The sequence below is a fragment of the Cynocephalus volans genome, chromosome 4 (assembly GCF_027409185.1).
Source record: "Cynocephalus volans isolate mCynVol1 chromosome 4, mCynVol1.pri, whole genome shotgun sequence".
In the NCBI taxonomy this organism is placed as follows: Eukaryota; Metazoa; Chordata; class Mammalia; order Dermoptera; family Cynocephalidae; genus Cynocephalus; species Cynocephalus volans.
The window spans coordinates 80,124,336-80,151,863 of record NC_084463.1 but is presented as its reverse complement, the minus strand read 5'-3'; the positions used below and the strand labels follow the sequence as shown (position 1 = coordinate 80,151,863).

General features: G+C 34.7%; 1 protein-coding gene across 4 annotated transcripts in view; it reads left to right on the top strand.

Annotated features, from left to right (window-relative positions):
• Nucleotides 1-27,528, top strand: part of CEP295 (centrosomal protein 295) — a 53,631-nt gene that overhangs the window by 9,845 nt on the left and 16,258 nt on the right. For all 4 annotated transcript variants that reach the window (XR_010023350.1, XM_063092822.1, XM_063092821.1 and 1 more), the window contains exons 6-17: nucleotides 3,280-3,375; nucleotides 7,662-7,802; nucleotides 10,735-10,918; nucleotides 11,134-11,301; nucleotides 13,389-13,607; nucleotides 17,026-17,118; nucleotides 17,274-17,377; nucleotides 19,688-19,825; nucleotides 20,245-20,342; nucleotides 20,695-24,193; nucleotides 25,485-25,662; nucleotides 25,804-25,947. Coding sequence is in view for 3 of the 4 variants with exons in the window: in XM_063092822.1 (XP_062948892.1) it covers nucleotides 3,280-3,375; nucleotides 7,662-7,802; nucleotides 10,735-10,918; nucleotides 11,134-11,301; nucleotides 13,389-13,607; nucleotides 17,026-17,118; nucleotides 17,274-17,377; nucleotides 19,688-19,825; nucleotides 20,245-20,342; nucleotides 20,695-24,193; nucleotides 25,485-25,662; nucleotides 25,804-25,947 (5,062 nt within the window). In the remaining variant the exon portion in view is untranslated. The remainder of the gene's footprint in view (nucleotides 1-3,279; nucleotides 3,376-7,661; nucleotides 7,803-10,734; nucleotides 10,919-11,133; nucleotides 11,302-13,388; nucleotides 13,608-17,025; nucleotides 17,119-17,273; nucleotides 17,378-19,687; nucleotides 19,826-20,244; nucleotides 20,343-20,694; nucleotides 24,194-25,484; nucleotides 25,663-25,803; nucleotides 25,948-27,528) is intronic.

The following is a 27,528-nucleotide window of genomic DNA, read 5'->3' as shown; positions in this document are numbered from 1 at the left end:
CTACTTTTGTGTAAAAAAAGAAAGAGAACTTTCTGTTAATAGTGGACATGAACTGTAGCTCCGTGTAGGAAGACAGTGTGTATTTCTTGTTTTTTCTCTTTACCAATTTTCAGAATAAAGGGTTGGTGTAATAATCAGTTCCAATGGTGGCAGATAGATTTTTCCTTTCTCTTTTGTGAATATCACTATGGACTTGTGGATCTTTATTCAATATTACATAGTCAATTATAGTAATTATTCTTTTTCTTCTTTCTGATGTTTGTAATGTCTGAAATTTGGTCAGTAGGAGACTCTTCAAGCTGGTTCTATATCCCCATAACACCTTGAGCACTTCCTTGATCTCTGGCCCAGCAAATGACCCAGGCTCACTGTGTACTTACCCTGTACCACATCTGGAATCTCCAAAGAGCCCTGGTTCTTTTTAGCATAGAAGTGGTACTTAGAAAGTAAGATCTGGGTGATTATATTCTTATTTGACTAAAAAACATTGTTTTAGAAAGAGGTTCATTACCCAAGCCTATAAAGGTGTTTGGGAAAGAGCAGTATGTCTGAATATGCTGAATGTTTGGCATGGGAGGGAGAAAAAGGATTTTGGTTTGGGAAAGGCTAGGTTGTAGGGTATTTGGGGATCAGGGAAGTGGTCCATTTAAGGACCTTGTGTCATATACACAGGATGTTGGTGCATCTGTATCACAATTCCTCCAAGCAGATAAAAATATGAATGCTGAAAAGCCTGGGGAAATGAATCTAGACTATTTAGTCTTCTCAAACTAAGAAGGTTTTTCTTTAAATAATCCAAGAAAATAACATTATTTTTGTGAACTAAAATCTTATTAGAGAGCTCTTTACATGGTAAAAAGAATGGATACTTATTGCATATTTATAAGATTTTAGTTGTACTGGGTTTTTTATTCATATCTCATTTAATCACCACAATAACACTGCAAGGTAAATATTATCCCCATTTCATAAGTGAGGAAAACTGAAAGTCACAGGTTAAGTAGCCTGACCAGTCATTTAATATATAAGTAAGAGAACTAGAGTTTATATCAAGGTCTGTCTGACTCTATAAAGCTGATGAACTTTCTACTGTGACACTTAGCTTCCCATGAATATACTGCCTCAGGGTTCACTCTCACTGTTCAAGTAAACTATTCAGACACCAGAGTCTATAAATGTAAACAACCATAATCTTTTCGTAGGACTGTTAAAAGATAAAGCTTGTATTGAAAACCCCCATAAAGATTTCTCATATCTCTAACATCTTACATAGTATGTTATACAAATTTTTTTTTTTTTTTAAAGATGACCAGTAAGGGGTTCTTAAGCCTTGCTTGACCTGGTGTTGTCAGCACCACGCTCTCCCAAGTGAGGCAAACCAGCCATCCCTATATAGGTATCCGAACCTTTGGCCTTGATGTTATCAGCACCACACTCTCCCAAGTGAGCCATGGGCCGGCCCTAGTATTATACATTTTAGAAACATTTCTTTGTCTTTTTTGCACTGCCTTTCAAGATAGTTTACCAGATGCAGGAGAAATTGCCTTTGTTTCATTTATAGTCATGAGACTTCTTCCCTTAGTTGGATGACATTTTTCTTTTTCTTTACTGCATGAAAGTGCTGGTTTTGGCCTGTATCTGGGTAGATAAGGGCAGAAGCTAGAGAGAACACATTAGGAAGTAGAACTGAATGATTTTAAATCATCAACAGTTCATCTCAACTCTGCCAGCCTACGGACTGACTTGAATAAACACTTAAGTGAAATTCACTGGAAATCATGTTATAATTGGTAAGGATTAGTAGTAATTTAAATCTCGAACTGTGACCCCAATTTTGGGGGTAATCCCAAATTCAATATACATAATTGCCTTTATTCTGGAATTACTGGTATTTGATGAGAATGTAATGGCTATACACTGGTCACCTGGGGGGCTTTGTAAAAATATTAGTGCCAGGCTCTATCTCCAAAGATTTTAATTTTAATGGTTTGATGTGGGGCCAAGACATCAGCAGAGTAGTTTTTAAACTACTCTGCACTAGTCAGACTTCATTTTCAGTTGGTTTTCCTTAATCCAGCCTTCTTGCCTTCTTTATTCTTATTTTCTTACTGTTTCTTCTTTGCTTTTTGAGTCCTTCTCATCTTTCCATACTCTTATGTTAAAGCCAAATCTTTTATTAATTCTAATCCTATCATTTAAACTTTCTTCCAAGGTTGTGTTGAATTTAAGATATCAGTGTTACCACTTTGCAATTTTATAAGTGCTTTCTAATACATTAATTGATTCCCACAGTAATTGTCAGAATGATAACATGATATAGACATAGCTATGTACCTACTTTTCTTGAGAAAGCTAAGGGACTAAGAAGTTAAGGAACGTTGTTAAGGTTTCACAGCTAGTATACAGTACAGAAGAGACTCAACAGAAGTGTTAGCATTTCTTTGTGAATATTTCTTTCATCATGTTATATATAAAATGTATGTTTTATTATTTAGTTCATGTCTAATTATTAGAAATTCTAGTTATTAGAACTGTTACTTTGAGCTCCTTGAAGGCAGGGGCCATTATTTTACTTTTTAATATTCACAATGCCTAGCATAATGTTTAACACATAGTGGGGACTTAAGAAATTCCTTGTTTAGTTGGTTTAATTAAACATCAGTGCATAATAAATTGTGATGGACTGAATCTGCTTTTATGACAAAATATAGGAAATGGAGTAGGAAAAGTAGTTTACTTTCATCCTCGTGAAAGTTGTTTTGTTCTAGAATAAGTGTAATTTAAATATTGACTAGTGTTTTAGGACCAAACCTCAAAACACATCGTTAAACATTGAGAAAAGAAGTAAGGCTAGAGTGAACTACAGTACAACTTTTGTGGTTAGATATAGAATAAGACATAATACTGCATGCTATTTTCCTATAAATATAGTGAAGTACTCATAATTTGATTTGACATGCCCTGTAAGCACTTTTATATTCAGGAGATTTAAAGATGAAATGTCTCTTTGAAAAACTTAGAAATTGGGATGAATAAAAGACACTAATTACATTAAAGACATCTGGAAGATGTTTTGAAGTACTTGTGAATCTGCTATTTTTGTTAAATTTTGATATAATTTAACTCTGAAAAAAAGATTTATTTCATTATGAACAGATTTTTAGCTTATCTCAGATGAGGAGAACTGATTAAAATGCTAAATTTTTTTTTGGTATTAGATTCAGCTTTAAATGGCAATTAATGCTTTTAACCTATCTGTTTTTATGTTTCATTTTTCAGAACCTTGAAGCAAAGAGAATTTCTGCAGTTAAAACCAATAGTTCTACCTATCATCATCTTTGCACTTTTGTGAATAGAGAGATGGATACAAAGCAGGTGATTGACTTATTGTTTATTCCATACCCTTACTTGATTATTTCTGTGTTCATTGAATTATAAATCGGTTCTGTGTATGGTGTTCCCAGATTTCAAAATTCGAACAATTCTACAAACCATTGTAGGGTAATAGTGATATCAGAAATCTTTTAAATATGTTTTGAATTTTCATGTCAAGTACAATTGACTATTTAAATGGCTATATTTTAAAATACATTTTTTTATGTTTTTATTATAAAATAATATGTGCTCTTTGTGAAAAACTTGGAACTGTACATATAACCATAAACTATAGGGAAAGCACTAAAAATTCCATCACCAAAGGGTAATATGGCTAATATTCTAATGAATTCATTGTAGTCTTCACTTATACATAAACATATACACACTTTTCAACAGCTGCTTAATATTTCATCATAGAATTTATTTAACCATTCTCTTATTATTACATTTTTTTGCTTCTGTAAGTAATGCAAAGGTTATAATCTTGTACATTTTTAACCACCTCTTTGACTGTATGTAGATTCCTAGAAGAGAAATTATTGATTCCAAACTATGTAGTATTTGATGCAGATCATTAAATTGCCTTTTAAAAGCAGCAGCAACATATGAAAATGACCATCTTACCATACCCTTGTCTGCGTAGAATTTTATGGTTAAGAGTTATTGCCAGTCTTGAGAGTAACAACAAATGATACCATCCTTGTTATTATAATTGCTATTTCTTTGTACTGGTGGGTTTTAATTTTATGTTGATTATATTTGGCTATCAGGAGAATTAATTTTCTCAATATAGCATTCATATGGAGGTTGGAGTGCACCAGATACACATTTTGGTTGACTACTTAATAGCAAGTGTTAAATTCAGTTAAGACCTAAGATAAATATCATTATCATAGAATAAACTTCCAAGATATAAGAGTAAGTCAGATTTGTTTAAAATCATAAAATATTATTACAGTTTTATTATTGTTATAATACAGGAAAAATAACTTCAGTCTATTGCTATCTTGCTCTTATGGTTACTATACTGCATTTTTGCAGTATTCAATAGATGTTGCCTTTCAAATAAGATTGATGAAGAAATTTTTTTACCTAGCTCCATAGTACAAGGTACTGCTAATGCTATTAAGTTTTCCTGTATGATAGTAACTAGACGACCTACCTCCTCTTGACTTTCTGGACATGAAGGTTGGAGCAGTAGTTATAATGCAGTTTTTTGAAAGTGGTCCCACAAGGTAAAGCTTTGTGTACTGATTGAAGAAGATGCTTTGTGAGTATTTTCAGGAACAGATTTCTGACTGTACACAGTTTTTATTCTAATAGTTTCTTTTATTTACTGCTTCGCTCCATTGCTTAGGAAAAATCTGTTCTTATACCTTGGATTTAAAACATGACAAGCAATGTGCTTGGCTTTCAAGATAACAAAATTATCTCTGGATTTTCATCTGCATCTCAGCTTATATGACATGCACAGTATTTTAGCATCTTCCCTAGAGTAGGTGATATGATTTCTACAGCAGGTATCATGTAAAAACACACTTGCACTCTGGCATACATGTTTGGGTAGTTTTTTTCAACTGCTTTTTTTTTTTTTGGAGGCCAGCTGGTCTGGGGATCTGAACCTTGACTTTGGTGTTGTTTGCACTGTGCTCTAACCAACTGAACTAACAGGCCAACCCCGTTCTTCAGCAGCTTTCTGCAAATAAATACAGGGAACATTTGAACTGCATGGGTCCACTTATATGCAGATTTTCTTCAGTAAATAATTGGAAAAGTTTAGGTATGTAGTGAATGCATGAATAGTAGGCTATTTAGTAGTTAACTTTAAGTAGTTAAGTAGTAATTACTTAACTGCCTAACTGCTACTTAAGTAACAACTTTGAAACATGAGAGACAGAGTCAAAAGTTATAGTCGGATTTAGGACTGCAGGAATTGGGGGGTAGTCAGTACCCCTAACCCCTACATTGTTTAGGGGTCAACTGTACTTTCATGTGTTCAGTCAACCTTTTTAACATGTAAGAGCTGCTATTGTGTTTTTAAATATCCTGATAAATTAATTCCAAAATCTCTTATATGTCATAAAATTTATCTTTGGCTAAAGAAGAATTATGAAAGTGGCCTGCTGTCTTATTAGAACCAGTGATTCTCAACATTATGTTTTGCTACATCCATTTTCTATATACACAACTAAACAAAACATTGTATACTTGAAAGTCCTACATTGCTCATGGTCTTCATCATGTCTGATCCTTTGTCAATAATAGTTGCGTAACACTTTTTAAAAATGGATTTTCATTCTAAAAATTATTTCTCCAGTCAGATTGACTGTATTGTTTGCTGTGAGACTCAAAAATGTCTGCAGAAAATGGGGCTGAAACAGTTAAATTAATCATCAGCTTACTGTGCTATCATACTTAAAAAGACTTCTGTCCAAATATCCAATGTATAAGATGCAGAGGTATATTTAATGATATCACTTACCATTTTGTGCAATGTAGATTACATCTCTTGAAAAAGTTTTTCAGAAGAATGTTCTCTAAAAAAATTTTTTTTGACTGGGATTTATATTTTTTGCAAATTTTACATATCTTTTATCTTCAAATACTGGAAATGGAATCTAACAATTATTTCAACCAGATTTTTTTTAAAACTTTTAATTGCATCAACACAAATCTATAGGGATTGTCTTCCTAAAGCATTGTAAAATCTTTTCTTGGAGTTTGCTTAGTAAGAATAACATTTGTTTGGGGCTCATAATTTTTATTTTCTTCATATTGTTTATGTATTTTATTATATCTGGACTGATGTCTATTGTGCATGTTATATGCTATTTTGAAGTGTTTTCTTCCCTTAAAATTTTGGTTTACCAAAATTGATAGTCTGCTTTTAATTCATCCTCAAAGGATGTGAAGAATTCCTAAACAACTCTTTCTTGAAAACCTCCTGGCCTAAATGGATTGAAATATTGTTCTTAAAAGTTATTTTATCTAAAGGTATGCGTGTCGGTACACTAAATAATTCTATGGCGATTATAATTTTGATTTAATTTAAACTTTTTTTGTTCTGCCTGCTGTTATTTAGATTTGTATAAATATTTGTTGGCTCAAAGGGGATTTAATATTTTTAATAAACTTGTTTGGACAGTCTACTCTTTCTTAATACATTAACCATTAGTCTGTACCTATTTATCTCACTATTTGAGAATTTTTAATAATTTTACATATGAAGTTAATAGCTTTCATGGGCATCCTTAGTTATTGTTTCTACTGACTGACAGAATTTCAGCATATAAAGTAGATTAAAAGATTTTCACTCCTGGTTACATTCAGAATATTTACCTATATTTTAAAGTGAATGTTAAGATAATAAGAGTAAATCCAGGTTATGTACTCCTCCCCCTCCTTTTTAAAATTACTATTGTTATTTTAATGAGATGTGGTGGCTGACTATACAATGGCATAATCATTGGTTATGCAAAAGATCTAGGATGCCAGAAATTAAAGTAGGTATTTTGGCCTCAGGTTAAAGCCAAGCAGCAGATATTAGCTAAAAACCAAAGACAATTCTTAGTATTTCCCTAGGTTATTCACATGACTGTAGATATTTGCGGTTTCTTAACTCCTAGCTTTGTGGGTGTTTACTTTGCAACACTGATGTTTTAATGGAATTTCTTTATTTAAAAAATGATAGGGGAATTTGTTTGGATGAGTATAGCTTAATCTGGTTCAAAATGAACAATTTGTAAAATTTTCTGCTAATATGATCTTTTTCATAGTAGATACATGCTGTTGATAATTGTGGGCATTTAAAAATACAGTCGGCTCTCCATATCCATGGGCTGTATATCTGTGGATTCAACCAACTGTGGGTCAAAAATATTTGAAAATAAAAATTGCATTTGTACTGAATATGTATAGACTATTTTTCCTTTTCATTATTCCCCGAATAATACAGTATAACAACTATTTGCATAGTATTTTCATTGTGTTAGGTATTATAAGTAATCTAGAGATGACTCAAAGTATACAGCAAAATGTGCATAAGTTTAATGCAAATACTACACCATTTTATATCAGGCACTTGAGCATCCAGGGATTTTGGTATCCGAGAGAGGTCCTGGAACCAATCCTTTATGGATGCCAGGGGACAACTGTATAATTCTTCTTACCATTTAATTCTGTATAAGTAGAAAACATGACTTTAAAGTTGTTTTGTTTTTTAGTTATTTCTTTTTTTCACACTTTTGGAAAAATTTTCTAAAATGTTATTGATTGACTGCTAGCCAGGTGCTCATTTGGCAGCTGAAGAAGAAGCTAAACGATTGGAAGAGCTACAAAAACAGGCAGCACAAGAGAAAATGGAACAGATTGAAAAGGCTCATGTACGGGGTTTCCAAGCAATGAAAAAGATCCATTTGGCTCAAGTAAGAATTAAATTCTTCCTGTGACCACTACTGATAAACTTACTGGTAGCATTGTAGAACTGGTACATGAATGAACTTAAAGTAAAAGTTATGTGAAGGGTGTTAAATATAGTCTCTGATTCACTTGATTTCAAGTTTCCCAACTTTCTTTGCCCTCCTGTTTCAAGTTCAGACTAGATTAAGTACAGTATATCACTATTCTAAAAATTTTACTAATGAATTCATTTAAAGTTTATTATTTTAATAAGTCCAAAAATAACCTGAGAAGAAATTAATCACTTTTTAATTATTTGAATTGCATTTGAGCTCTATAAATTTGAGGATTCAATTCATTAAATATTTATTGAGCAAAGCTCTCTTTGGCTTTGCAGAGTATTGAGTCAAAGGTAAAGGCATGATCCTTGCTTGACTGTCATAGACCTAAAAGAAATAGTGAAAACTGGCTTTATAGTTTTAGCTTCACTTCTGTCATGCTTATTATTTAGTTAGTGCTTATTCCTGAAACACAGTATAAAAATGATTCATCTTGTTAAAATTCTGATTTTGTTTTCTGAATTGACTAATGTATTTAGATGTTTTAAACACCCATCTTAGAAACTAGTTTTTCTTAAGTACTTCTGTGAGAACTAAATGCTTTTTTATGGACGTTTATTTGTATATGGTCATGAGCCACATAACAACATTTTGGTGAACAACAGACTGCATGTACAACAGTGGTCCCATTAGATAATAAGAGCTGTACCATATAGCCTAGGTGTGTAGAAGGTGACAACATCTAGGTTTGTATAGGTACACTCTGTGGTGATGGCACAGTGACAAAATTGCTTAACATTGCGTTCCTCAGAACGTGTCCCTGTTGTTAAGCGATGCGCAACTGTAGTTCGAACTAAATTATGGCCTTCTCCCTTAAGTTTTTAGCTTTTATAAACTGGGAGTGAATTATGACAAAGATAAATGAATGTCTGAATTTTTATCAGTAATTCTCATCTAAGGCTTAAACGTATAGAAAAAAACACATGAAAACCAATCATAAATTGAACAGATTCTTATAGTTTTTACTGGTTAAGAAAGTGGGTCAGACTGCATGGACTTATCTCTCTTCTTCACTAATAAGTTGTTTGATTTCAGGCAAGTTACTTAACCTCTCTGAGCTCTGTTTCATCATGTGTTTTCTGAGGATTAAATGAGCTTAATGAGTTTAGTAAAACTATTAGAAATGTGCCTGAAATTCTCACAGTAAATGTTAGTGGTAGTGGTCATTATTATAAATAATCCAAGGAGAATAATATGCCAAGCTTTCAGTGAGCCAGAACAGTGTACTTATTCAAATACCTTTGAAGTTAATTTAATGAGATGATTTAAATATTAATATAAATGAAATTAATTTGTTCATAATTTGATTCCTTTTCAGGGCATGGCAAAAAAAATTCATCCCAAATGATGAAATAGTTATAAAGCTTTACAAAAGAATAAGTAATATGTGTATGTTATCACTTGACAAACATGTTCTTATGCAGGCTTTCTCCATCTTATTGTAAACTTAATGTTTCTTCCATAAGAATGGTCGTCAAAAACTATGCAATCTCAAGAAATTGGTAAAAGGCCACAAAAGATGATTAGATTGTGTAATGTTGAATATACTAATTATCCTGATTTGAACATCACATATTGCACACAGGTGTTGATGTTCAACATTGTACCCCACAGATATATAAATTATGTTTCAATAAATATTTATATTTATATATGAAAGAAAAAACCATGCAATCTCACTGCTAATAGAGGATTTCCTTTTCCCTGTCTGAGCCTTTTTGCTGAAGACCCTATAGTGGCCTGGGACCTTATTTCCTGCTAGTATCTGTTGTAACCAGTATTTGGCCTCTATCTGCCTTTCCATTTCTATCTTTTTTCTTTAATGATCCTTGTCCTTTATGCCCTAGCTATAATGAACAGTGTACTATTCTCTGATTATGCTATGCCTTCATTCCATACCTTTATGCTGCAGTTGTTCTTTTTGTACATGTACTTATTCTCCTTCACCCACTTTCATCTGGCTAAATTCTTATTCTAAGGAATGAGAGGTTTTGCCTTATCCCCTCTCCTTACCCTCTACCACAAAAATTCGATTAGATAAACTTACTAAAACACTGCTTGAACTTTCATATTAGCCACACTCTTTAAGCTTAAAGAGATATATTCAGGGGGCTGGCCGGTTAGCTCAGTTGGTTAAAGCTCAGCCTTATAACCTTATAACACCAAGGTCACAGGTTCAGATCCTCATACCAGCTAGCCACCAAAAAAAAAATAAAAAAGAGTGAGAGAGAGAGATTCAGAACCCCTGTAATCATGGGGATTCATAAGTGTGTGAAGTAACGAGATATCATCTGTTAAGCCGTAGTCACTTTGGGTCTTGGTGCTTACCTGAGACAGGTATTTGGAGTACTGGAACAAAGTACATTGCAAGAGCCGTGGCAACTTATACAAGGATTCTTCAAAAAGTTCATGGAAAGATATAATTAAAAGATAATACAAATCTTTCCATGAACTTTTTGAAGATCCCTCATATAGAAAATAACTTCATGACTTTTCTCACAAAGGAAAACCATAACTAGCAGACACTTTTGAAGCTTTATGGCCTAACTAGCACTACTCTCTCATAGATAATATTTACTAACATAATACTACCTGTTTGTTGGTCTCACCACTAGGCTAGGCTTGAGATTGTGTCCCTAGCATTTAACATAGTATCTGGCATTCAGCAAATATTTGTTGAATGAATAAATTAGTGTCTTTTTATAGCAGAACAAATGGTAGAGAAGGGGGAGGGAACTTTGGGCCCCATTCCTCATGATTTCCCCACTTTTCCTTTATTGTTAATGTTACTTTCCAAAGTTTGTGACTCTGCTGTCATTAATTCTCTTTATTCTTGAAGAATCAAGAAAAGCTAATGAAAGAACTCAAACAGCTACAACAAGAGGACCTGGCACGTAGGAGACAGACTGTAGCACAAATGCCACCACAACTAGTTGAACTTCCATACAAACGCAGTGAAATGAAAGAAGACTGGCAGAGAGAGCTGGAATTTGCCTTTGAAGATATGTACAATGCAGACAGGAGTAAGATATTTTTGGTACACTTTCAACAGTGCTTTTAAATGTTTTGGTGGGAAAATGTATTTGTAATGATGAAGCAGTTTTTATTTTGAAATGAATTCTCAATTTAAAAGAGGCCCACATATTTTAGACTTGAAACTATGATTGCCTTTAAATTTTTACCATCAAATTCTTTTTAATCATTTTGAAATGTAAACATGTCTCTATATTTCTTTAAGAGGTGAAAGGAAACCTGATTTTGCATCTTGAACCAGAGCCCTTGCCTATAGTGACTGATCAGATCCAAGATGAAGAACTGGACCTTTCAATGGAACAAGAACCTCCAGGTGAAACTGAAAACTTTCAAGTAACAGAAGTAGAAAAAATACATTCTAATAAAACAGAAGGTAAAAACCTTTTCTAAGCTGAATATTATAATATTTTATAGAAAAAAACTCTAATCATTAGCCAACTTTTAGGAAAATCTTGGCTTTCTTAGGTTATTTAGGTTAGATGTTCAATTCCGAATTCATTTGAAAGGTCAGTGTAGAGTTTCATCAAATCACTAGAGATCCTACCATGTTCATTTACTGCTACGCACTTCATGTATGATGATGAATAGCACAAACTTTGATCTCCTAAACTTCATCTCTGTCTCCAGCATTCTGAACTTTTTTACTTGGTTCTATCTTCCTTAGTGAATGGTACCGCAGTCTGCAGTTACCCAAGCCAGACCAATGGGAATTACATTTAACACTTCTTTTACCTCCAAATCTCCTTAAACACCTAATTATCTTCATTTAATATACCTCGTTCTACCCCCCCCCACCACCTTCCCACCACCTTATCTCCTGGTATTGCTTTTGTTTAAAACCACTCAGGCTTTCTTAACTGCACCCTACACTGTGGGTATAGCCCTTGGGGTTCCAACTTTATGTAGGTCTCCTAGGGTGGGGCCTCAAGGTTTTATCCTTGTTTCCTATGCCCACATTGCTCTCCAAACAGAAGTGTAAGGTTACTGTGTTTTGACTTTGGCATAAACTTGGCAGAAGACCGTTTCAGGGCTCACTTGCCTTCCTTCCAAGGTTCCCACTTAAACTTCGTTTCTGGCCTCTGCAGAATCTTTTATTTTCTTGCCGATCAGCAGTCTCTAAAAAAATATTTTTACTATTTCATCCAGTTTTTTCAGTTATTTTCATTGGAGAGTGCCATTCAGATATCTAGTTTGTCAGAATTGGAAGTCTTACCTAATCTAAAGGGACAGTTACTCTTTAGCTCCTGCTGATTCCACTTAGGATTATTGGCTTGGTGTTGCCAGGGTTTTTGTTTGTTTGTTTTATTTTTTAAAGCTAGAAATCCACTTATTTCTTAAATATTTCTTAAATATTTTTAAATATTGGCAACTAATTTTTTTCCTAAAGATGAGTAGGTCACAGACTAATGGTGAAAAAAGAATCCAGGAAGAAAAGAATACCTAAGTATATGATTCCATATTTATATGGAGTTTAAAAAATAACAAGCAAAATTAATACGGTCTTGAAGTTAGAATAGTGGTTATCTTTAGGGGTATATTGACTAGGAAGGGACATGAAGAGAACTTCTAGGTGCTGGAAATGTTCCACATAATGATCTGCATGGTGTTACATACACACATATGTAAAATTCATTAAACTGTACAATTAAGTTTTGTGTACTTTATTGTTTATAAGTTATAACTCAATTAGAACATTTTTTTAAAAACATGGGTCAGAGAAAATTAAAGTCTGCCAGTTTTCAACCTCTGTAGATATTCATAAATTTTATTTCTTGATTAAACCAGAGAACTATGTACTTGCATCAGAGTTTTGTCCCAGTAGAGAACTGTCAGTATTGTGTTGAGTTTTGGCATTGTGACATCAGCCCATATGGGAGAATGTTTGAAGAAACACCTTGTGAATTTTTTTTTTTCTGTTTATGAAGATAGATGGGAGAAATTTTCCCCAGATAATACCAGGAATAATTTGGGAGCAATTGATTTGCTTTTAGGGTTATAACTAGCAATGTTTTCCTCTGTAGCTTACTAACAAGTACAGAGCCATATTTGGGACCATTTTCTGGGATATAGAGCCTTACAGCACATATTTCACATGCTAATCTTACCCATAGATTAATTAGGAGGTATGCATTCTGTCATCATTTAGCAAGCAGAATAAACATCTTCCTGATAAATTTTTAAGCTTGAAAGTTGTGTTGCATGCATATTTTTGGAAAACAGTTGAATCTTGGGACCTTTACTATTTAAATTTAAGTTGAAAAAGTTATTCCTGGTTACAAAATAATGATTGGAGTCAAACAGCATTAATGTATATACCGTTAAATTACAAATCTTGAGGAAAATAAAAATGTGCTTTTGTATTAACTAATGATTATTGCAGTAATTAAGGATAAAAGTAGAATAATTTGCCTGGTATATAATAGGTGCTGAATAAGTTTTTTTCCTTTTTTTTTCTTTTAGTTCCCTTGGCAATGGAAATCCAACAGGCCCCTTCAAAAATTCTTTTTAAAAAATTATTAAATAAAATCCGAAGCCAAAAATCTCTCTGGACAGTTAAATCCATGTCTGAGGATGAAAGTGAAATGATTACGACTGTTAATGAAATTGAGACTAAAGCATCAACAGTTGAAACGGGAACAATTGCCAGTGAAGAGAGATTATCCTCTGAGCAGGAACAAGGTGGTTCTCTTCAATAGTCTCATAGCATGTAAATCCTTTTTAAGTTGTTCAAAAATATGCTCTTTCCTGAAAAATCAAAGAATAGACATGAAAAGGAAGAAAACAACATCCTAAATGTTAAAAACATTACTGAGTTTCTCTCCAGACCCCTTTCAGTGTAGTATTATTATTCATATATGTATTGGTTCCAGTGTAGTTGATGAATCAAACTTAACCAGTTCCTATTGTTGAGACATTTAAGCTGTTTCTAATTTTTCTTGTTATTTCTTATGTTGCAGTGGGCATCCTCTTAGTGAAGTCTTTGCCCACATCTTTCATTATTTCTTTAGGAAGATCTCTTAAAAGAATTCCTGAATCAAAGGATATGAACATGTTAACAGCTTTTGAGTGTATTATATTGTGTATTTATTTTACATTCCCATCAGAGATTTGGTTTCCTGTTAATTTAAAAATTGTCTTTTTGTTCCATAAATAGGCTATTAAATATATTTCCAGAAATTCCAAAGATTATACCAACAGTATCTCCTTGAATTATATATGAACAAATGAGAATCATGAAGGTTTAACTCCTTTTTGACTCATTTTGTTTTATCTTTTGGATTCTTTTAAAGATGTGATTGGATTTGTATGGAAATGTTTTGCTATCAGGCTTTTTTGAGATGTGACTTATATTCTGTCTTTGGATTTTGGATTTTAAGTACAGCAAGAAACCTTCTTGAAATATTTTCTTTACTTGGCCTCTTGACACCACCCTCTCTTTTTTTCCCACCTCACTGGTTCCTCCTTCATGGTTTCCTTTGCAGTTATTGCATCTCCACAACCACTAACCATTGCCCCTAGAGCTCGTACCTCAAATTTTCTCTTTGTATCAAAACTCCCTAGTTGGTCTCTAATTTCACTTTACATTATCATCTATGTACTGATGTTCCCCAAGTATATTTCTAGGGTCGGCCTCCCCTTGAAACTCAACTCATTTATTTGTGTATTTGACCTCTTTCCTTGTATATCTAATACTTGCAACATCTTAAATTTGTCCCACACTGAACTCTGATATTCGCTCTCCTCTACACCTGTTTTTCCTACAATCTTTTAATTCCCTTGCTCAAGGCAAAAAGCTTACATTCTGATTCCCTTCTTTCATATCCTACATTCAAACTATCAGCAAATCTAGTTGGTCCTACCCTCAAAATACATCCAAAGCCCAACCATTTCTTTCTTTTTTTTTTTTTTTTTTTGTGACCGGTAAGGGAATCGCAACCCTTGGCTTGGTGTCGTCCGCACTGCGCTCAGCCAGTGAGCTCACCGGCCATCCCTATATAGGATAGGGACCCTTGGCGGGAGCACTGCTGCGCTCCCAAGCGCTGCACTCTCCCGAGTGAGCCACTGGGCCGGCCTGCCCAACCATTTCTCATCACCTACCATCCTAGTTTTAGCCATGTTCATTTTCTAGTGGAGATTTTTGTAATAGCCTGCTGTCTCTAGTTTTTGACCTCTGCTGTAGTCTCTTCACAGTATGGTACTGTTAAAACACAAGTCAGCTCATGCTAGTCCTCTGGGTGAAGCCCTCCAATAACTACCAGTTTCACTCTGTAAAAACCAAAGTGCTTATAGTGGCTTCAAAGCCTTATATGATCTGCACACATACCCCACAACCACTACTCTTACCCTCACTATCTCTCTGACTTCATTTTCTACTACACCTCCCCTCAACCACTGCACTGTAGCCCTGGCTTTCTTACTGTTCCTCAAACAGAGCAAACGTGATTCAGGTGGTCATTGCAATGGCTTGTCTTTTTGGCCATAATTCTCTCTTCTTGGATATTTCTCTGGCTTACTCCCTCACTTCCTTTATATGTTTGCTCCACCATCACTTTTTCATCAAGGCCTTCTGTGACTACAATATGTAAAATGGCAAGCTTCTATCCTTCTCCCCACCCCCACCCCCTTCACTCTTAATCTGCTTTACCTTGCGTTTTCTCCATAGCTCTTACAACATTTGATGGGCAATAAATTTATTTTCTTGCTTATTTTGCTTATTGTCTTAATACCTACCCCTCTTCATTCTGTCTATGAGGGTAGGAGCTTTGATTTGTACATTGCTGTATCCCACAGAATTTAGATAATGCCTTGTACATCAAAGGGGCTTAGTTAATATTTGTTGAATTAATTGAATAGCTTAAAGCAAGAAAGGTAAATTTGGAAATATATATATATTCACATACACACATATATATTTCATATACATACACATACACAAACACATTCTTATGTATGTAATATTTAAAGCCATGGGCATGAAAGAACTCTTTTAGGGGAAGGAATTCAATGAGATTAGGTCTTATAAGGCCATCTGAGGGATTCCAGCATCTAGAAGATGGCTAGAGAAGGGGCAGACAGCAAAGGCAGTAAAAGGAGTGGCCTGAGAAACAGGACAGAATATGTGTTGGAATCCATAAAAGGGGGACTCTCATATTCAATCCATAACCAAGTACTTTTGAAAAAAGACCTGGATGAGTAGGCTTTCTCCATTCTCACGTTGCTTCATTCTCCACCTTGCGCCTGGCTACACCCCATTCACATTGATCTTTCAGTTCTTTAAATGGGCCAGTTTTTTTTATCCTCACATGGTCTTTGATACCTGCTGATCTGTCTGGAAAGATCTTCTATACATCCCCATATTCTTCACCTGGCTGATTCTTTCTTACCTTTCAGATGTCTGCTTAAATATCATTTCCTTAGAAAAATCTTACCTGACCCACTAAATCTCTTTGTTGTATTACCCCTCATTTTTCTTATAGTACTTATCGCAATTTCTAATTTTATAAAATTTTGTGGGCTAATTACATGTTTCTGGCCCCCCGCTCACCCCGTAAAATTTCCTTGAGGCCTTTTTTCATTTACCACAGTGTCCCTAGCATCTAGCACATAAGTAGGTGCTGAATAAATGAGTGAGGAAATGAATGAAAGCTCCATGCAGAGTATCTGGGTACCCTGATATAATGAGAGTAAATTGCTTTAACTTCCTTTTCTGCTCTGGTTTCACAAATAATAAAAATTCTAGTATCTAAATATATCAAAGTTACATTGACGTTTCTTTAGCTTCTCTTTTATAACTTTGATACCTTGCTTATTCTACTCATTTTATACTTTTCCATTGTGTGAAACCCTGTCAGCATAACTTTTAATCAGTTCTTCACTGTTTCCGTTTTCATAATTTGTCTTCATTTGTCTTGTTATATTAGGCTTAAGTTTAATGGGTAATATATATGGTCATCAGGAAGGTGACTGAATTTTAACTAAATAAGACATTCAGGTGGACAAGATTGAATTGTTGATCTCAATGCCAGATTTTTATTATTTTGCTCCAGTTTAAGCTTGACAATGATGTTCATAATAATAGTGATATTATCTATTACAGTTGTTGAAAGTGATATACTAACAATTGAGTCTGGACCAATTACTAATGAAGATAAACCACTTCCTTGCAGTACAGATTCTGGAAAGGAACAAGGTATTTCTTTTTATTACATCCTCAAATTAAACTTGCTTGACTCTTCACTTCTTTTTTCTAATAAAATTACATGTAATAAATGAATGGAAAGGCATTATAGTGTTGTCAAAATTCTAAGTTTTTGAAACTAATTTTTGTTTTGGGGATTTTCTTAGAAATAAATGAGCCTCTACCTATCACAGCCGTAGCTCAGAATTCAGTTCTACTTCATCCTCAAGAAGCAGCAGCCAGAATTAGAATGTCAACAAGGCAGAAACAGGTAATTTGAAATTTTATTTTTAAAAGTTTCTTTCTTCCCCTAGGTGCTATAATTTTGTTTCACAAGTGAAATTTGTCTTAATGTCTGGCTATTTTTAATATCATGTTTTCTACCTTGTCTTATACAGACATTCAGCTGATAAAATGCATTTTGCCTTTGCTTATACTACTCATTTGACCCTTACTGCATCTACTTTGTATTTTATTGTTTTGCATATATCTTATCTTCCCTATAAAAGTTATGTTTTTATAAAAGCAGAGACTGTCTTCTTTAAAAAATTCAGTTTATTGTACATAGTTTCTAATACAATGCATTGTACATAGTAAGTGCTGAGTGAATATTTGTTGAATTAACAAATCCTGTCCTAATATTAGACACTCAGATGGGCTTTGTAATCCCAAATGTTTTTTGAAAAATAGTATTTCACAGGAAAAATTTTAAATTCAACTTCCTTAGCTATAATGTTGGTCTCATCTACATTTAATAAAAGATTTTTTAAACACAAATTATCTTGAAGGAGGCTAATTATTACTAAGCTGGTCAGTTTATAGTCATAGTCTTTTCAGAAATACAGCTGGGAAGTGAGAATTCTATGAGCCAGTATTTCTTCTCAGATAAATATTCTCTAATTGATAGTCTAGAAGAATATTATTCAGTAGAACTTTCTGTGGTGAAAGAAATGTTTCATATTCTATATCCAATATGGTAGCTGCTAGCTTCATGGGCTGTTGAACAGTTGAAATGTAGCTAGTATAACTGAGGAACTGAATTTTAAATTTTATTTAATTTGAACTAATTTAAATTTAAATAGTCACATTACTACCGTATTGATATTACAATTCTAGAGGTGCTACAGAACTGTAAACAATCAGTGGCTCATATGAGTGAGGGAAAGTAAGGAAGACAGGAACTCAGCTGTAGCCTTATTAGGAATAGGTAAAGTATCAGGTCAAATATTTCAAAATATTTTTTTATTTTGAAAAAAAGATCATTCTTCATTATCACTAGTAGAAGTGTTCCTCTTCATGAAACTTCACATGCATTCTTTTTTCTACTTATTCAGTAGGTATGTATCTATGTATCAGGGACTGTACAGTAGTCCTCCCTTATCTGCGGGGGATATGTTCCAAGGCTCCCAGTAGATGCCTGGAACTGTAGATTATTCCAAACTCTATATATACTATAAATGAATTTCTTTTTTCTTCGCAATATCATGGATAGAAGATTCGTTCTTACTATAGATCTTAGCAACCTCAGCATATGATTTTTTGTCTTTCCTTGTTGAGAACTTTAACTTTTTCACTTAAAGGAAGTACATTATGATTTTTCTTTGGTATATCCAGATTGCCAGCATCACTACTTGAACACAAGCACTGCAATACTGCTGCAGTTCATCTGATAACTGACAGGTGATCTAATAACCCAGATAGCTCTTGTGACTAGTGGGCGGGTAGTGTAAATAGTGTGGATACACTGGACAAAAGGATGATTCATCACATCCTGCCGGGATGGAGTGGGACAGCGCAAGACTTCACTACTACTCAGAAAGGCACACAATTTAAAATTTATGAATTGTGTAGTTCTGAAATTTTTCATTTAATGTTTTCAGACCGCAGTTAACTGCGGGTGACTGAAACCACAGAAAACAAAACCACGGAAAAGGGGGGGCTACTGTACTGGGTGCTGGATTTGACAGGTAACCAAATAGACTAGTCCTTGTTCTCATTATTTAGAAATATGTTATATTATTTGGAGTGTGTGTGTGTTTGTATAATGTTAGAGTTTGTGTGTCGTCCGTCATCATTTTTTCCCCCTTTGTTTCATGCCTGACAGGAAAGACAGATGTTGTTCATTGTATTATTATCTAGCTTTTAGTTAGCTATACCTCTTAATAGGTATACTTAAAAAATCAAGGTGTTTTGGGAGGGCTTGATGTTTCTTTAGTCATTCATGCTGGAAACAATGTGAAATTAAAGATGTGAACAGGGAATTTGGCTGTGCATCATTTGCTGCTTCTCTGGAAGTGGTTCTTTAGTGGTGATCAGGGTTTCCCTGAAAATAGTAGTTAATGTGTTTATTTTTCTTTCCTTCCACCTCTTTTTACTTCTCTCAACCTTTTTCTCTTTTTCCGTTTTCCCATCTCTTATTCCTGTCATCCCTCTGGCAGTGCAGTAACAGATAAATCACTACTTACTTCTGGATAATTGGTACTGCTGGTGATGAAAATTATTTCTTTTTAATATAATACATATTAACTTTTTTTTTGCATGATTTTGTTCTTAGTAAATCAATAGTATTTTCGTTATCCAGATAATGGAAATAGAAGAACAGAAGCAAAAGCAGTTGGAATTACTTGAACAAATTGAACAGCAGAAGTTAAGATTAGAAACTGATTGCTTCAGGGCTCAGCTGGAAGAAGAAAAAAGGAAAAAAACTCAACAGACTGGGGTAGGATGCAGGAAATCTCATCCCTATGTAAATCATTGGGCAATAAGAAAATACACATTTGGGCAATCGTAGCATTTAGAGAAGTAAAATGGCTTTCTAATACTTATTTGGTAATTTTTTTTCTTTTAGTAATGTATGTATAAAGAAATGAGTTTGCACCAACCTAATGGCTTTCATGTTTCAGTTTCTATAGGGTGCCAATATATATGACTATGATTTGTATGTAATGTGCTTGTTGAGCTTTTGGATTTGGCACTAAAGGAGAATGGAGGATTACTTCTTACTAATTGGGATGCTAGTCTTTTTATAAAAAACAAAGCTATATTGAAATTTATAACTATAGCACTTTAGTTTACATAAAATACCATAGTAGTTGTTTCTGAATTTGGCTTTTAATTAGTAGCTTTGTCTTTTATTAGGTTGGCACTGCTCCAGCATCATGCTCTGTAATTTCTGATGAGGATAGTCAAAGGCAGATGATTCGTAACTATCAACATCAGCTTTTACAACGAAACAGGTATTTACTAGGGTATAATGTATATGTGATAGTATGTGGCTACATTTTCAGGATTTATTATTTGGTTTATATGAAGATCTAGTTGGGATTCCCTTAGAACTATGACATATAGATTTCTCAAAGGGCAGAGGGAGTGTTGTTCCTTTTTCACCATGATTATGGCCAACCCTACGTTGCTGTTTTTTAAATTTAATGTACGAGAGTCCTTCAGAAAGTTCATGGGAAAATAACATTAAAAGATAATATGAATATTTCCATGATCTTTTTGAAGACCCTTCATATAGACACTTGAGAATGTGGGGCATTTTTTTCATTAAAAAAGAATAATACTTTGTTTGTTTGTTTTTGGTAGGTTACACAGGCAGTCTGTTGAAACAGCCAGGAAGCAATTACTCGAATATCAAGCTGTGTTAAAAGAAAGGTACCCATCCATGTCAGCTCCATCATTGATATCTGATTCTGTGATATCAGCACCACCATGGAAATCTGAAAGATCCACTGCTCTATCAGAGCATTGGGATCAAAGTCAGAAACCCAAATTGAGTCCTAACAAATATCAGCCCATACCAGTCTCCAAATTAGAACAAGATCATTTTCAGGTACCAAGACAAAAGCACTTTCCACAAAGACAGGTAGAAACAACAGAAACATTAAGCACTTCTGATGTTTTAGCTACGCAGTCTTTGGAATCACAAAAACATCTAAGGCAATTCTCACAGACCAAAACACTACAGAGAGACTATAAATTGGTATCTAAAGATTCTCGTATACTTTCAAGGGCTTTGTCACATGATAGGCCACTAATATTACAGGATGCTAAAAAAATAACTGAAACATCTAGGGCAACAGCTTTTCAAACTTTAGATTCCCAGCAAATAGGCTTAGAGGACAGTGAAAGTATACCTAAGATAACTGAACCTTCCTCATTCCTACCACTGTTACCTCAGCATTCTTTTAGTTCTCTTCCTGTTAAAGGTGAATATGGAAAAATCCAGGAATCCTTTTCAACCGCAAGCAAAAGTGCGGTTTCTGTAAGCCATTCTGTAATTAGTCAAACACGTGATAGGCCCTTGCCATTCTCAGAGAATATCATAGCCCAGCAAGGTAATTTGAAGGCTCTCCAAGAACAGTTAGACCTGCAGAAGGAAGTTCTTCAGGCAAGACAGGAAGCTCAGGAACAATTGATTTTGTGTAAACAGAAGGAATTGGAACAGCAAGCAAGCCTCCCTATATTCCTTCCATTAGTGCCTTCAGATTCATTTGCTTCACAGCCTTCTGCCAAAGCTGAATTGGGGAGAATCCAGGAATCTTCTCCAACCAAGAATGATACTGCAGTCTCCTCAGGCCATCCTGTGGTCTCACAACCTCAGGATAGGATTTTGAGTTCTTCACAGCCTATCTTATTGCAGCAAAATAATTTTAAATTTCTCCAAGAACAGTTGAATATTCAGAGGGATATTCTTCAGGCTAGACGGGAAGCCCAGGAAGTATTATGTGTACATAAACAGAGTGAATTGGATGGAAGAGTATGTTCTGAACAGGCTGAGCCCTCTTCTCTCCCATTTCAAGTAGTTCAGCATCCATTTACTTCACTACTTTCTGCTGATATAAAATCTGGAAAAATCCAGGAGCCATATTTATCTAAGAGTGAGAGAGGGTTTCTCTCAAGCCAGTCTGAAATACCTAAATCTCAGCATGGGTCTTCGAGTTTCCTACAGCAGTTTCTACCTCTACATGATAGTTTGAAGTTGCTCCAAGAACAGCTGACTGTACAGAAGGACACTCTTCAGGCGAGGCATGAAGCTCAGGAGGAGTTACTTTTACATAGACAAAGGGAATTGGAGGACAAGAAATCTGGGCAGATGAGTTCTTCCTTCTTACCAACGGTTCAACATTCAGTTGCTTCACAAGCATCTGCTAAAGCTGAGCCTAGGAGAATTCAGAAATGTTATTTATCTGAGAAGGAGAGTATAATTCCTTCTAGTTATTTGATAACCCCAACATTTCGGGATAAGTCTCTTAATTTTCCACAGCACAGCCTGCCACAGCCAGAAAAGTTGACGATACTCCAAGAAAAGTCACACATACAGAAGGTACTACTTGGTGCTAAAGAAGAAACTCAAGAATTTGTACACAAACAAACTGCACTGGAAAAAATAATTTCTTCTGAACAGACTGGCACCTCTTCATCCCTATCCCAGCTAGCTGAATCTGAGAAATTCCAGAAATGTATGTCAGTCAAGAGTGACAGTACAGTTCCTTTTAGTCATTCCAAGATCCCAAGATTTCAGGAAAGACTTTTGAGGTTTTCACAGCATATACTACCTCTACAAAATAATTTGGAAGAACACCAAGAATGGCTAGACACAGAGAAAGAGGCCTTTCATTTTAGCCAGAAAACCCAAGAAAATACACCTTCTGAACAAACTGGCTCATCGGCAGTAATACCACAGTTACAGCTTTCATTTACTTCCTTACCTTCTGCTGAGACTGGTACAACCCAGGAACTGCTTCCGACAGTATGTGATAGTAAAATTTCTTCAAGCCATTATCAAATCGCACAATTGCAGGATAGGCTTTTGAGGATATCACAACTTATCCAGCCTCAGCAAGATAATTTGAAGGCACTTCAAGAACAGTTAGCTACGCAGAGGGAGGCCATCATTCAATCTAGACAGGAAGCTGAGGAAGAATTACTTTTACATAAACAGAGTGAGTGGAAGGGAAGAATATCTCCTGAGCAGGTTAGCATTTCTTCCTTACCACTAGTAGTGCAGCATTCATTTGCTTCATTGCCTCTCACTAAATCTGAAAGAATCCAGGGACCTTGTCCAAGTAGCAGTGACAATACAGTCTCCTCAAGTTATTCTGAGATACCAAGATTGCCTGATAGGCTGTTGAGTTTATCACATCCTATTTTACCTGAACGGGATAATTTGATTGCACTTCAAGAACACTTGCATGCACAGACAAATTCCCTTCCTTCTACTGAGAAAACTGAGAAAGAATTGGTTTTGCCTACACAATATAAATTTGAGGAAAAGGGATCTTCTGAGCATTTTGTCCAACCTCATCATGGTGATTTGAAGGCACTTCAACAACAATTAGATATGCAGAGGAAAGCCATTCGATCTAGACAAGAAGTCCAAGAAGAATTACTTTTGCAAAGATTAAGTAAATTGGAGAAAAGGGTATCATCTGAGCAGATTACCTCCTCTTCATTCTTATCCCAGGTAGTACTGCCTGTGGCCGACTATGAAAGAACCCAGAAGTCTTTTCCAACCAAAAGTAATGATACTGTTCCCTCAAGTCATCCTGAGATCCCAAGATCTCAGGATAGACTTTTGCGTTTATCACAGCCTATTCTGCCTCAGCAAGATAATTTGACAGCACAATTGGGTTTACAAAGAGAAGTGGTATATTCTAATGAAAAACCCCAGGAAGAGCTGCTTGTAAACAAACAAAGTGAGTTGAACAAAAATGAATCTGCTGATCATGGTATCCCTTCTTTGTTTCTACCCAAGGAAACAGAGCATTCATTTATTCCACTACCTTTTGCTGAAGCTAAATCTAAAAGCGTTTGTGAACTGTATTCATCCCAGAATGAACGTGCAGCTCCCTCAAGTGATTCTATGATCCCAAGATTTCAAGATAGACTTTTAAGTTTTTCACAGCTTTTCTTAGTTCAGCAAGATAACTTGGGACTTCAGAAGCAGTTGGATCTACAAAGAAAGTTTCTGCACTGTAGCCAAAAAGCCCAGGAAGAAGTGCTTGTACAGAGACAAACAGCATTGCAGCAGCAGATAGAGAAACATCAAGAGATTTTGAAGGATTTCTTTAAAGATGGTCAGGTATGTTTTAAATTTGAATATCTAAGAATTAAACAATGGAGTTTAAACCCAACTCAGTTTTAATCCTGCCCTTAGAAGTTTTTAGTTATAAGTGTTTTGACCTTAATTGTGCCTTAATTTTCTACTCTAAACAATGTGAAAATCAAAACAAAAATTGATCTACCTCACATGGTGTTTTAAAGAATTAAACAATGGAGATTTAAACCCAACTCAGTTTTAATCCTAGGCTTACAAGTTTTCAGTTATTGAGATTGAGTGTTTTGATTTTAAGTGTGCCTTAATTTTCTACTCTAAACTGGGAAAATTAAAACAAATTTGGTCTACCTCACACGGTGTTTATGTGGTTAATAGTTATTTGAAGCCCAACTAGTTTTAAACGTAAATACCACAAAAGAATGCATATTCTCATTTGGAGTTTTGTTATAGTGGCTTTTAAACTTGCCATAAGAATAAAATTATAAAAATAACCGGTTAGCAGAATTTCACTTAGGCAGTAGCAGACCTTGTGTTTTTTATGTATAGCACTTTGATGACATATATATTTGAATCAAAACATGAATCGAAGTCAGTAATATCTTTTTCCTTAAGTGACATTATTATTGCCTTTTGTAAACTGGTGTGAATTTACGCTGATAGAGAGCTAGACCTGCGGCTTGTATCTGAATTGTTGAGAAGACTCGCATGGTCACTCAGACATTTATAGTTTCTCTATGTGGAAGACAGAAGTATGTTCTCCTCAGTATGAATGTATCCATTTTATTTTAAAAGGCCACTTCCCACATTTATTATTTAGTCTAAATAGAATTTTACAAATCCCTTGGTGTTCAGGAGAAGTTTGAGTTGAGTTCCGGAGAAGTGGGGTTCTAGAGATTTAATGTTCATTTGAAGGAAAAATATGTAATGATAAAAGAAAAGCAGAGGGGGATACTCTAGTATAATATCTTATTGAGAGGCTAACTTTTTAGATCCAGGATTATGAATGGTTGTACTTTTTTTTTTTTTCCGGCTGGCCCGTATGGGGATCTGAATGCTTGACCTTGGTGTTATAACGCCACACTCTAACCAACTGAGCTAACTGGCCAGCCCTGGTTGTACTTTTCAATGGGAATATTTCCTTTTCAATATTGGAAGCATATCTCAGTTTTTACTGTGGATAAATTGTAAAATATGATTGATGGAACTACTTATTTGGTTGAGATTCTAATTTCGGAAAGGAAATATAAATCTAATGACTACTTCACATGATCCCTCAACTTGTGTCATCCCCACCCTCATCTGTCCACTTTTTCAGACAAGTAAGCCCACAGTTGAAAATGATTTAAAAACCGAGAAGATGGAGCAGCTTGGAGAGTGGCTTCCTCATATCCAAGACCTAGCAAGAGGTGATCAGGAAAACATTAGTCATGCAGATAGGAGTGACTCTGATGATAATCAGCTGGTTTCAGAAGATGTTAGTGCCAAGCAAAGTGGTAAGACAATTGTACTTTATTGTAATTATTCTGCTGATTATTCTTTGCTTTTACCTAAACTCTGCAGCATGCTGGCTGAAGAAAAGTTTATAGTATGTTAATAGATTTTTCTTGTGCCTAACATTGTCATTGACTTGATAGGTGACCATCTGGATAAAGAACTGGGTAGAAGATCCTCAAAGCCACCTGTAGCAAAAGTGAAATGTGGATTAGACTTAAACCAACATGAACTTAGTGCTATACAAGAAGTGGAATCACCAACAAGTGGCAGAACTTCTATACTAGGTATACTGTTGGTTTGACAAAATAAGAGTTTTTAAATAATTTTAATAGTTGTAAATAGTTTGTTAGGATTCTAAATGGTTTTTGTTAAAGCAACTTAGCTGCAACTACTCATGAAAGGTGAAAAAATGATTTATATAAACAGTATTTAAAATTTGGACTTAACAGTTGAATTTTATATATTGACCTTGATAAACTCATTTATGGGTACTAGTAAATGTTAGTAAATCTCTTACCAAGTTCTTTGTATAACTTTATGTCATCTGCAATTAAAGATAGTTCTACTTTTTAAAAAATAGTAAATAAAATTGGCATCAGGTACCTAGTTTCTTTACTTCGTATATGGGGGAAACCAAATTACTGTAGACAGAATAATTTGGTCTCCCGTATTCTGACATTCTTGCTCCTTCTGCTTCCTTTTATATTTGCCTTCTTAATATGTTTGTTTAGGATGTAACTCAGGTATTTTTCTCTTTTCCCTTGCCAGTTGACTATTTTAGTGCCTTCACTGCTCTTTTCCTTTATCTTCTGTAGGATTGTTATGCTTAATTGCTGGCTTTAAGGACAGTCAGAAGAGCAATATTTCTTTACTGTACTTCTTTCTACATTTAATTATCTAGGACAATTCCTCCCTGTGATCTTTAGTAAATAGCCCTATTTAAATTTCATCATTATCTTTAGATTTCAGACTCAACAAATAGTTTTCTTGATCAAATTTATCAAACCAAATCCTTTTTTCAGGAGGAAAGTCAGCTTTGTTAATAGAAAGGTACATAGAAGTATAATGTTAATATTAGCTATTTTGGTCTTCAGACACAAAATATTGTACTTTTTTTTTTTTTTTGACCGGTAAGGGGATTGCAACCCTTGGCATGGTGCAGTCTGCACCACGCTCAGCCAGTGAGCGCACCGGCCATCCCTATATAGGATCCAAACCCGAGGCTTCAGTGCTACCAGCGCCACACTCTCCCGAGGGAGCCACGGGGCTGGCCCCAAAATATAGTACCTTTGTTTCTGACCGTTTGAAAGAATTAGAGGTAGAGATTCAGAATAACTCTTAAGAATCAATCCCCTTTCTGCTTTCTTACTATGTTTTTTGTGTAAGATAATAATCTTACTTGTTACTGGGCTTTCTAAGGTTTCCTCCTGTTTTACACTATTTGACAAACCACAACTGTTCAGGAATCAGAATGAGCATTGGGAAATTCTTATCATTGATTCCTATAATAAATCATATTTAAGATTGCAAAAATGTCATCTTGTCTAAAAGAGAAGTGCGTATATCCTTTACCTTCACCTCCTTATCTTTCAGCCTTCTTTTTTCAGTGAATTAGTATCCTTATCTTTTTCTCTTATCCATATCTTTCTAACACCCAAAAAATCACCAAATCTTCTCACTTCTACATTGTGAACTTTTGAATCTGTTCACTTCTTTCCATTCCCACTACCACTCATTTAATTCAGGCTATAATTTGTTTCTTGGATGGCTGCTAGAACTTCTAATGTATCCCTATTTCCAGTCTTGGCTTTATACTCAAATATATTTTCCCAAGGTATATTCACAGTAATCTCTCTGTTTTCCCC